The sequence below is a fragment of the Ctenocephalides felis genome, unplaced genomic scaffold (assembly GCF_003426905.1).
Source record: "Ctenocephalides felis isolate EL2017-DRISC unplaced genomic scaffold, ASM342690v1 CF-g0.4_SCAFFOLD_00845, whole genome shotgun sequence".
Lineage (NCBI taxonomy): Eukaryota > Metazoa > Arthropoda > Insecta > Siphonaptera > Pulicidae > Ctenocephalides > Ctenocephalides felis.
Window position 1 is genome coordinate 52,445,456 of NW_020536999.1, and position 13,710 is coordinate 52,459,165.

Genomic DNA, 13,710 nt, shown 5'->3' on the forward strand with positions numbered 1-13,710 from the left:
ATTATATGCTATATATACTTTTCTTTTACATATGATGTTATATCTAATATTTTTCGATTCATATATTTTTTTGCTTTTAAGCCTTGTATGAAATTCTCTTCAATTTCGTTCCAAATTTACTTGAAAAATTAGCATTCAAGCCAGATAGTCAAAAAGTTAGTTTTCCTAATTTTCAGAAAATGTTATTCTTGCAAATTTAGAATTTATTAATGTGAGAGGTTGTTTTACCCCGCCTTTGGTAATTTGTGTTCAGGCATTTTATCATTCATAACGTATTGTTTGATACAAGTATACTTACTGTATGTATCATTTTCAAATATTTGAGCAACAGTTATAATTTTATTTTCAAGTAATTACAAAGATTCCATTTGAATCAGAACACCTATAATTTTTAATAACCCGTGATAAAAGATCTAAATCCGAGTCAAATATTGCTTTTAGAAAAACCCGAGACACAAGGTCGAAATCCGGGACTGTTCCTGCCAAACCTGGACTTTAATAAATGGTCACTTTATTAAAAGTCTAAACTTTAATAACTTCAAAGATTTTTAGAAACTACGAATAATAAAGAAATAATTTCTAATCAATAAACTTACTTTTAGTACACGGCACAAATGTTTAATTTGTTTTATTATTTTCAAGGAACAGGGTAAAATATTCTTCTGATTCAGGCATTTTTCATTAAAGATTTGTACTACGATGTAACTTTAAAATATTTATTTATCTATACCGATTTCCTTGTTGATATCGGTACGCATACAAGGACAGATCTCTATTCACATACACAACGACTAATCACAATCGACCCGTATAGAAATGATTTCATCGAAAGCGAATGACCGTTCAGTTCGAGCGCAACGCTATTTCCGTTGCATTTGTACGGAATTACACCCTAGTCGCGCCTGAAGAAGTTTTACTTCAAAAAAGATTCCTAATTGTGGTAGCTCATATAATAAATGTAGAGATGGCGTAAAATGGATCAAGTGCCAAAGAACATGTGGTTTTTGATTTTACGTAAAATGTGCAAGTGATAGTTTTATAACCAATGTTTATGTCTGTTGTTACACTCGTCTCCTTCTTGTATGATTTGATTTTATGACAAAAACATCGTGTTTATACTATTTAATTTCACATCACATCACATTTCGCACTTTCCAGATAGTTAATTTAAATAGTTTTTCAACTTTCCTCATTATAATTGCCTCAGATCCCCCAGTAAGCCATTTTATCAATCAACAGTTTTATCAATATATATATATATATATATATATATATATATATATATCACATTCGTAGAAATGTCTGTACCACAAGAAATTTGTCAAATATCGAACTCGTTCCCTTCAAAGCATTTCACAGGGTATTGGTGTGACTGCGTGAAATGAGTTTGCCAGAGGAAGGTATTGCCGAGCATTGCATCGATTCAGTAATGACTTTTCTTCCACTTGCCTGGGCACGAAATAAAAATCGAACACAAATACAGCGGCACTTTCAAACAAATACTTATTGTAACAAACATTTATTGTACGAGTAATGTCGCGGCGAGACTTTTATTAGATTTTGTAATATATAAATTTTTGTAAACTGGTGGAGATATGTCATATTACATATTCGGTTAATTAAAAGTATTGCAACATAAAATAAGAGACATACAATATTTCCACGAGAAAAAATACTTGTCAAATAGTTGGTTCATCATTTTGACTATAACATAATATAAGAGGTTTTAATGTTTTTACTCATTAGCTATATTGATTAACTCCATTCACTGTAAACGCAAATATTACGCTTGGTCTATTATTCCTAAACTTTAATTAATTTTTATAATTGAACCATTTCTCATAGGCCTATAACATTTTAAACTGTGTGGTTTAACTGTCAACCATATCACCTCGCAAAATTTCATCAAAATCCTAGAAGATTAAACCTGTGGTTCTACTTGTAAACATAATAAAGTATGATCAAACCTTTATTTTTTGGTGCAATGTCAATAATAATTATCACTGCCAAATTTAGGTCAACTAGGTGTCAATTTGCCAGTCTATTGGCGATGACCAACTATTTAGTGCAATTATCACAATTGTAAATTATTCAAAGTAACGGTTTACAATGAAATTGATCTTCTTGTCTATATATCGCAAAAATATGTTTCTTCATATAATCTAGATAAGCAAAAGAGAGTGATATTATCAATAATATGACAAAAACGAACGTTTGTATATTGTTTTATCTAGTTATGATTCAGTTATATATACATCCGAGCTGCATCACTGGGATCTGATAGCGATGCAAAAGATATGCAGCGAAACGTATGCACAAACTTCCGCCGAACGCGGAAGGGAAATGCGAGGAGTTATCCTGAATCATTGCTACACACACCCCAAAATTGCAAAAATATAAGTAACCATATAAATATAATTTAATTTATGTCAAATTTAATTTTTTGTAATGCTTGTCATAAAAGTAATTAAACTTTTTGCTACGAGTATCGTCTATGGAGGGCATCCACTTGTTGTCTATAAACGACATGCTCTGTGTTGACTTCAAATTGCTACAATTTTAATTTTTTAATCTCTTTATTGCATTATATTACTTATCTTCATTACGAAGAAGTAAAACGCAATATTACTGTATTTTTTCTCAAGGCGTATAGCAATCCTATTAGTTTTATTTAAAAATATTACAGTACTTACTTGTTTGACGGTAGATATCATAGTCTTCTAGATCATACTAAAATATTACGGCGCTACGACGACTCGTTTAAGTCAAATTTTAAAAATTTGTCAAAGTTTGCAAACATTAGTATCGTTTTATTGGCATTTGTCAAAACTTCCCCTTTGATCTAAGTTTTCTCAAAAACGCCTGAACCCATGTCAGAAATTTAAAAACCATTTAATGTGTCTAAATGAGGACTATCGCCTGTCAGTTTTGTGTGACAATTTGCCAAGCCGTTCCTTTGAAATTTGGAAAAAAAGCTAAACTTTTCGTCCACATTTAAGCTCATACTACCAAATGGATTTTAAAAAATCAAAAACTTTTCGAAAGATATTAGTTGAAAATGATAGTAATTAGTTTTAGGTGAAAACTACCGAGCCGTTTTCTTGTAATTCGTTGTTGAAAAAAAAATTAGCCGATTTTTATGAAACTTTTTTGATGATATTATATATCATGGTCTTATACAACTTATTGAATTATTACGGTCTTACGACAAGTAGTTTTAAAAATTCAAAGTTTGAAAAATTAATAGTTTTTTTTGACGTTTGTTAAAATTAAAATTAGACGATTTACTTGGTGTGACAATAGAGTACTTGGTCTTAATGAACATACTAAACCATTAAAGTCTTATGGAAACTGGTACAATTATAAAAAATATTGACTTTTGAAAATTTGCTTTTAGAAAATAGAGTTAACGTGTTCGTTCGTTTTCAATTATGTGTAATGATTCTATTTGTAATACTTTCAATCACTCTTAAATTAATTTATTTTGTATTGATTAAGTCGATCATTTACACATATCGGGAAGTTGATGTAACTTGCCTCAAGGCAAAATACCAATACCAACTAGTTATTTATCGTACCATTGTTAATAGTAGTAAAAAATTCTGCTTGATGCTACAGGATTATTTTTACTTTGTAATTTTGGTTGTATTGTACCATTGAACTATCATCATTTGAATTTTTTTTATATTTTCATCCCTTTTGCTGCATGTGTCATCTATAAACGACATCGGAATGACAAACTCTGTGTACGGACACCGTCTACAGACGACCAACGATTCAAGTTGTATGTAACATTATGTGTTAAACTATTGAGAAATGTAATTACTTATTGTGTCTAATTCTTAGGAAATGTCATTTTTTTTTAATTTGAATTTTTTTTTTATTAAATAATGACTGAAAAATCACAAAATGTGTTGGTAACCGTGGTATGTTCAGTAGAGGTACTGAGCGACACGCTGTCCCATACAATATTAATAATCTGTTCATCTGATATTTATGCGAAAATGTTTCAGTAATTTGTTATAAAACAAAATGCTATGTACTACTAATTATTATAAATGCCCCTCGCTCTGGCAAACTGACATCGTGCAATAGCGATGTCCATTTTCACTTGAAAATACAGATATAAAATATGTGTCCAACTAAATAAGCCTATTTCGGGCACTGCGGTGCAAAATGGCAATGAGAAAGTTCTCACACTATTTTTCTCTGAATGGAGTTGGAGTTTAACTCAGCTCACGGACCTGCCCTAGAGCTGTACCACCCATTATTATTACCACAAGTTATAATATATATATTTCAATTTTTATCAAAAATCCTCGACCATCCCTGTTCTAAAATAGTGAAATAGGATATCACAAGAAAGGCAACTCGAGCCCGCATAGCGCGTCGCGCAGTTCCGCCATACACTGATGTTTCTCTATGCGGAAGCAAATAAAAAGAACTAGGAGCAAAAAATAAAGAATATACACATGGCACTATAGAACATGTCGGATGTGTCACACCATCGCACGAGAATAAAATCCCTGAATACACTTTAGAACGAATAATGTACTTATGCAAAAAAAATAATGGCATTTATAGACATTAGTGAGTACCATCAACTAGAAATGAAATTGATATTGAGAAAAGTTACTGAAATAAAATTCCGGAATTCAGGAGAAGTATAAACAAAGGCGATTATTGTCTATATGAGACATATCCTTCTTAGATATGACTACGTAATATGACCTAGATTTTTTTTAACATATATTACTAGCTATACCCAATCATGTGTTGCTATGTTACAAATCTAAAAAATCCAAACCAAAAGGCGATTTAATTAATCTAGTTATCAAGATGGGAAATAGCACAAGTATCTTTTGTAATTGATTGTTGAGCTGTATCAGGTGCAACACCGAAGGACATATCCCATTCAGCGTCAAAATATTTATTATGATGTCATACTGTGAATACCAACAACACACATCACAGTACATACGACATATCAAAAAACCAGCTATCAACATATGATCAGAAAATTTTCTAGTAATATAGAAATACGTTTATTCAATTTTTTTTAAATTTTTATAATTTCCTAAAAATCTAAACACAAATGCGATTCTGTTAATCTAGTTATCAAGATGAAAAACAGCGATTGATTGTTGAGCATCATATCAGCTAATGAACATATGTGTATTTTTTGACTTTCAATAAATATACTGTGGAAACCAAACAACATACATCATACCAAATATCAAACTATCAAATTATATGTTCAGAAAATTTTACAGTTATTGCTTAAAAATAGAAATTTGTTTATTCGCTATTTTTCTCCGAAAATTTTCATAAGTCCCTTGTTACGGAGTAATGAGAAATATGGGCTATTTTTACTTGAAATTATATTGTCATCTATATTTCCAAGTGAAAACCAATGTCACTGCTATTTGACATCAGGCTGACTAAAAGAGATGCCAAACACGGGTCCATGATTAAAATCTAGCATAGCTCTAACCAATAGTACCTTGGCAATTTAAAAAATAATACTGAATTCTGGATATTTCACTCAAAATATATCAAAGACATATTGCAGTACAACTTCCTAAGGATGAATGACAAGTTTGTATTTTGAAAACAAATGATTCATATTGTGTACATAAACTTGAATATTTGTTTTCAAATAATTTTTATTTAATAATATTTATTTTTTACTATATTTATTCTTTAATAAAGAATAACAAGAAAAGCGGTATGAATGGTAAACTTGACAATGAATGGAAATTTCCACCGACGTTTCATTGAAATTACTTTTAATAATATAAAATTAAATTATGAATAGCAGATTTCAAAAGCATTTTCCCTTTGGCAAGATTTTTTGCGCTATATTTTTTCAAAGTATATATTTTCTCAAATATATTATTAATTATGTTTCCTTCGCAATTCAAAGAGGATGTGAATTAAAAACGTTAATACACATACGCCAATCAATCTGGATAAGCAAAATATGAGAAAATCTAAAGTAATTTAATATTTCTATCATTATAAAAAGATTTGGTTTGTAATAAAATTAGTTAAAGGTCATTTGCGCACTCAACTTATAAAGTTCATACTAAATTCGTAGCTACATTTGAATAAATCATTTTAACCCCAAAATTATGAATATTGTAAAATAAATTAAATCTGGATCCATAGTATTAAGTATAATTTTCAGACAATTCTGAAAATGATCTATGAATTTTTTTTAATAAATGGAAACCGATATCAATAAAATAAATAAAGGCCAATGAAAAGTAGTATAATATAATCTGATAATATAAATTAAATAATAAATGAATGCAAAATAATGAAATATAATAAATAGCAACTGTTAAATAACAAATAATATCAAAAAATTAAATAATATAAAAAAATCATTTCAAATATGTAATAAGTAGTATCTAAATAAATAAATTTCAATAATAAATAGTAGTCTGAATAAATTAATATCAGTAATAAATAATATCAGCCCATAAAAAATAGTATGGTAGTATCTGCTAAGTGATAATGTAAATCTTGAATAATTTTTTGAATATTCATGGAAATTTTATGAATATGATCTATTTTATATTGTTTAATTATTTTCACTAGTGCAAATTTAAACCTTCAAAAAAATTGTATGCAATTTTATAAAAAGCTCTGAAAAGCACACGAATTTAAGGCATGGCTCTTGAATTTTCAATGTCAGATATAAGAATATTACAACTAGAAATTTTTAGGTATTCGATATCTTGAATTATTAGTGTCAGTAATAAGCATATATAGATATAAAAAATGTAGTTATTGCTTATTTGAAATTGAAAGTATTTATAAAAAACAGCAAATAGCAAAGTTATTCCGTCTGCAAAATTTATCAATAAATCAGTAACAAATCTTGATCGTCTTTTCACAATAAGAAATCAATAGTCTGTACATCGAGTAAATATATTCATGGCATTGCTACATGCGACATCAGTATTAAATTGCCATGAAACAGTTTTCCTTTGACGTATTGTACCGTTTGTTTGTTCGTCTCCCGGAATATATACATAGATATACAGAGGAGTGCCTTCAGACAAACCCCCAACTTCATGTACGTTTGCACAATAATGTTCCGATGCAGACATGTCTACGAAGAATATTAAATAGAATGTGCCTTTTATACGGAAAATCGAAGATGATATTCAAGGTAATACTATACTTCGTCTATACATCGCAACTATCTCCATTTACGAAGATTGGGTTTGAGTGAAATTAACGTGAGAATATTCTATTTTATGTATTATGCTCATTTTTAGTTATGTAATCGAATTATTATAAAATCAAATATACATTTCTAATTTAATATCAAATAGAAAACATAGAATTAAGCAAAACAATTAAATCAACTTAAAAAATCAAATGAAATAAGTAAGTGTATGCGTTTTTTGAAGTACTATTTTACTTTACTATACATAGTTTTGTATTATAAATAGTTTTGTAATCATTCGAAGCTTTAGAATAACTGATTCTGAATTCAAAATTTGTTCAACACTCAAATGTAAATTTTCATATAATATTTAATTATGCAAATATTTTATCTACAATAGGTAAACTTGTTATCTCAAAATAATATTGAAAACATTATAGAAAAGGTAAGTTTAACAATAATTCAAGTTAATTTAGGTCATGTAATAAGTACAAAGATAGTGTAATTTGAGCTTTTCCTAACTTCAACTAACATATTATCAATTCGATATCGATAGAAATATAAGCTCAAAATTGAATTATTGTACGTATTATATTAGATAATCTTTTTGATAAACGAGTATTATTATATTATCAAAATTATTTTAAATTTAGTTACTTATATACAAAAGTTCAGTGATGTTGCATTTATAATTATTATTTCTTGAATATGTAATATAACTTAATAAACAAATATTAACGACAAAGCTTAATATCATTATTATTCCATTTTGTTATCGGTTTTGTTTGTGAAAAGTATAAAAACTGTTGAACCATTTCACTAACTAGAAATGGAATGAACATGTAGTATATAAAACTTTTATGCTAAGACTTGATTGTAGTTGAAATAAAACTATGAAGCTGTTTTTGTTCTGACGTATTTTCGTTTTATTATATTGGCCATGAAGGTGACAATCTTCATGGCATTGACTCTTACACGGAATGGTTGCTACCCCTGGTAGAGGGGGTAGCGAATAGTTTGATAGGACTAATTGTTCACTTCTAAAAGTAAAGTGAAGCAAAACAACATGTAAAATAACCAACAAACAAATATATATTTTTCGCTTATAACTTAGTGACAAATCAGTGCTTATAATAAGAACTGCAACAAATACATAATAATATCAACAAATCAGTGTTTAATACATCCCACAGCTACGAGGGTTAAATTATAACCCAACAACCTGAGTTAACGAAGGAGAATTTTAATAAATTTCATAACTACGTAACATAAAAACAGTTTTAAATACAAAGATATTTCATTTGAAGTTAAATAGCATAAAAATGTATAGTGAATTTCACTAAAATCATTAGATTTCTAAACATTTGAAATAAACTACTGGAGGTATTACTATTCATATTTAATTGATGATAATGATGGTGATATCATCAACAATTTCTCTGATCTAATTGAGAAGAGCGATATATTGTTACAAAGAGTTTATACTAATTAAATTTATATGGGCATTAAAAGTAGTTTCAAAATTTTCTGAAAGAGTTCTTGTTGATACTCTATACAAAATCATCTATTAGATATATAATTATAAACAATCGAATAATGGTATATTTGAATTACGAATCAATTTTTAAGGAAAATACGAATATTTCTCCGTTTACTCAAAAGTCAAAAATTTTATTCAGTTCAACTGACGTTTTTCTAAATTCATTGCGTGTTGATTTATACAAAACCATATATAAAATTCATAATTACCAATATATTTAGTTTAAAAAAAAAACGCTTGTGATATGCCAATTTTGTAAAAATTGCGAATGTATTACGCTTTACTCAAAAGTCAAAGGTTGTATTTGATTCCACTGACATTCATAACATGATTTTATCTTTTACACACTGACAGTTTGTTTGACTCCTAATAATCCTCTTCATTAGCAATAAAAGTTTACACGACGATCTTAACACGAATTTATTAACACAATAAACAGTGTCAAAATTTTTTGAAAACTAGAACATTATTTAAATTCTACAAACCACTCAGCATTTTGAGACACAAATTTCAAGGAGACTGAAGAAGAAGCTGCCCAAAGATACCACAACTTTGTATATATAAAGAGAATTGTTATTTCACTCATTGTTGTGATTCTTCAACAATCGATATAGTATTTATTACAATAATTTATAAGTGTGTGAGTGGATGATATAAGCCAAAAAATTACTTTCATAACGTCATAACATGTGTTTTATTATAGTTATATCTCGTCAGTATGAAATGTAAATCACTTCAATATGTCCATACCAAAATTTCCAATCTAAATTAAGATGCTCCAATTCCGATACGCTTTATAGACGAGTACCAGAGTCGTGTGTCATTTGTAAATAATCTCACGTACCTGTGTGTTGTGCGTCCAGAATATTGCGGGCGGCGGCTCAGGCGAATGCTGGACAACGCACGTCAGATTCACAGTGCTTCCGGTGTTTATGTACATGTCCGGTCCGCCCACTATCGTCGTTATGGGTTCTGAGGACAAGCAATTTAGATTTAGTACGATACATTTAGAATTACATTAAGCGAACATGTATACATTTAAATTAATCAAAGTTACAGATGAAAGGGTTGATCTATTTTTTAGACATTTTGAATATTTTTATTCGTTTGAGTATACTGGAACACCCAATTCTCTAGCATTTATTTGTAAACTATCGTAATGAAGGTTATACAAAACTTATATACCCAACATGTCGAACACTATCTGACAGAAGTGCAAAAAGCTCCGAGGTATGTTCTAGGTAATATCCTGATAAAATAAAATTTACGATGAAAAAATAAGAAATTTATATTTATATTGATAAAATAACCATAGAAGATACTTTACTTAATAAAAATAACTCAAAGTTCGAATATTATTCACTTCCAAAATTTATGTCAAAAGTACAAGGCGTCTCCACCGGAAAAAGCTCATAGCATAACGACTTTGTGCAATGAAATATTTTTTGACTACACAAGTAATTATAAAACTAAGTTAATGATTTAAAAATACCATCAAGCTATTTTGGCTTTATATTTTTATTATATTTATAATAATTTACACCTATGTAAGAACAACAAAGTGTTTAGTCAAAAGTTCAATTTATGCTTCAATGTTGACAAACTTTTTAAAATGTGTTAGTGCAATCATTAATCAACACTTTTAGCATTAAATCAATATTATATGTGAATTTCAGTTACCTAGGTAAGCAAAATGTTTTCTAAAGCAATCTCACTCGAATTGTCTCTATCTGAATTTCCACTTTTGTTCGAAACGTTCGCGTGTTCATTGAGCATTACATGACTGAGATAAAACTATCAACACATTACAATACAACTAACGAATGCGTTTTCAAGCATAAAGATAAAAGCGGTATATTATTGTCGAGTGAAATCATTTTGAATTTTGTTATTCTCTTGTATTGCTAAATGTGTCTACGATTTGTTGAAATACTAAATTTACTTATGCACATTCAGAACAAAAGATAATCGAATTCTTCAGCAATAAAGAAATTTGTTGTGTAATATTTGCATTGAACGTTATTTATTTAAATTTTTTTTTTTTTTAGAAAAAAATTTAAGAAATCTTAAACTATATCATAAATAAGAGTAATTTTTAAAAAATACTATTAGTAAGAGCAATAATGTTATATATCATATTATTAGCAAAGTTTTAACCCAACTTAAGTGATAATTACTTGATCATTCGATGAATAACTTTATTAGACGCCATGAATATAATAAACCTGGATTGTATATTTATCGAACTTGGAAATTGCAAATGGTGGTTTGGTCGCTATCCTCCTTGTTATATTAAATTAATTTCTGGACGAATGCCAATGCATTTGTTTGTGCAGTGCTCGAGAGACACACGAAATGAAATTAAATTCAGTGAACTAACAAATCATAAGCAAACAATATTCGATTTAACAATGTAGAACAAACACTGATATATTGGAAAATAATTATAAAAATAAATTTCATGTTTCGAATTCGGTAGAACATTCATTGAATCGTAATTTATTGCAGTGATTGAGTTGCCGTTGTCATTGTTTTTTGTAATGCCATCATTAGGGAAATACAATTTTGTTAATTTCTTGTTGGAGATAAATATAATAAAATTAGTGACCATTATCGAAAAATGCAATCAAGGTATTGAATACGCCTTGGAATTATAGCTTGCATTATTCTGGATGTATTTTTGTTAAATTGTTAATCTATTGTACTATTATGTAAATTCTCAAACTAATTTCAATTAGTGTATGGTCTACCAAATACTCAAAAAACGAAATCACCCTTAATCCAATTAGTTTGCATATAATGCGTACTACCAAATAATAATACTACATCAACTATTTTATCATTAACATTACATACAAGCCGGTAAGTGTAAAACATTAACAAATGTACTGCATTACTAACACTTATGAACAAACAATTGTAGAGAGTACTAAAGCCCATTAATCAGGTGGCAGAGAACGATTATTATTCAGTAGAGCTAATTGGCCATCGATTTATCAGCAATTATTTCGGATGAATACATATCGATCATTCAAGAGCATTCAAAGCGAGCGGGATCGAGGGCAAATACTAAATTAAATACTTTGAAATTCTGATGTAATGATTAATGACGCATTTCATATTATACACGGAAATATTTCATTAATAAACCGGTGCGTTGGCCACAGAGTTTATTTGATTGGCCTGCGAAATGATCAAATTTGTTGGATGAATCCAAATAGTTATATAAATATAATATACAGAAATAGATTATGCCTGAAAATTCATTAATTTGCCTAATTAAACGTGCATAAAACAGCACAATTCATTCAAACTTTGCATTACATATTGTATAGTCAATTTTTTTGCCTTTGGTGAAGATTTTATATTTAATCGAACTCAAAAATATCTAGCAGTATAATTGACGAGGTAGTACTCAATCATTTTAAATTACTAATTCTTATTCATCATAGACTAAAATAATATGAAACAAATAAATATCTTTACAATTTTTTAAACTAATAGATTTTTTTGTGACAAAATAAAACATTGATAACTAATTATAGTCCCTGTATTTTTAGCTAGAAGTTGTTAACTATATTATAGTGAGATATATATTTTGAAATAGATTTTATAAAACTATTTATGAATCATACTACATTACTTGATTTAAAACATTTAAAATTGAAGGAAAATCAGTTGTGATAACTCTGGATGAGCAAAAATATTTTAAAAGATGAAATTCGACGAACGTTAATATCTTTGAACAAATGTATAATTGCACTATAAAGACAATCTTTTTTGTTAACTACAGGAAAAAAATATCATATACATAGTACAGGATACTAAATCATGAAACCATTTTTAAATAATATCAATTCAAAACCAAAACTTTATTGATTTGTTGGTCATACTATTTTCAAGTACATTTTCATACAAATTGTTTTGTACCCCCTAGCATTACAATTTATTTAAAAAAAATTGTGATCGTATGCTTAATATGAATTTACTAAATAAATTAAAAAACAAGCGAATAATGTTGTCAAACATAAGAGGTTCTTATAGAACAGTCCATAGTTTATTGTGAAGAATTTGTATTATACTACTGAATAGACTTTTTTAACTGAAAATAAAATGAAAAAACTTAGATTAATGTTATGGCAAGGCTATATCACATAACGTTTTTCATACAAAATGATACTAAATAGTGTCAAGCTGCCATGAGATGGCTCTGCACTCAGGAGTTCTATATAGAAAACCTAAAATAAAAAACGCAAATATGTTTTCATAACTTCATCTTTGTGATGTGGTATGATAACATATGAGTGAAGTTGCGTTTTAGGTGTAAAACCCTTGCTCGCACAGCAAAAACATGAAATTTTGACAGTATTTAGTACCATTTTTATAAGAAGCGTTACGTAACATAGCCTTGCCATAATATTGGTCTTTTCCGAAGCAGAATTACCCCCTTAACTTTATTTTTAAGTTTATGGAAATCGATAAATTTATAAAAAATAATTTCCATCTTTATTAAAAAAACTGTGGAAATGTCATGACATTATTTTCTTTACATAAATCCGATACCATTGCTGAGTTGATTTTCATATACTCCTCGCTCAGCCTTGACCTCAAACAGGTTGAATTTATTTCATGGAAAGTTCATTCTGACAAATTTAGGCGGAGAAAAATGAGAAAAATAATTTAATTTGTGAACATTAAATAAAACTAATATTGCAATCAAAATTTAAAAAATCAACCGACTGCAAAACTTTTTTTAAAATTATTACTAATAATTGATATGACTATGACTAATTGTACATCTGAAAATTGGACTGCCAATGGCTATGCTTGTATTTATTTCTATTTTTTATTTTCAACTTTTCCTTTCTTCCAGACTGTACTCCACACATCACCAAAAAATCTTTAAGAAGCTTCAAATCTCCATAAATCATAATCCATTAAGCGAAACGATCCATTCCGAGCAACAAGTCCCTTGACATTTATACAT

General features: G+C 28.4%; 1 protein-coding gene across 1 annotated transcript in view; it reads right to left on the minus strand.

The window, feature by feature from the left end:
* Positions 1–13,710, minus strand: part of LOC113385395 (zwei Ig domain protein zig-8-like) — an 861,302-nt gene that overhangs the window by 96,992 nt on the left and 750,600 nt on the right. The window contains exon 5 of the mRNA XM_026623244.1: positions 9,568–9,695. Within this exon, the coding sequence (XP_026479029.1) occupies positions 9,568–9,695 (128 nt within the window). The remainder of the gene's footprint in view (positions 1–9,567; positions 9,696–13,710) is intronic.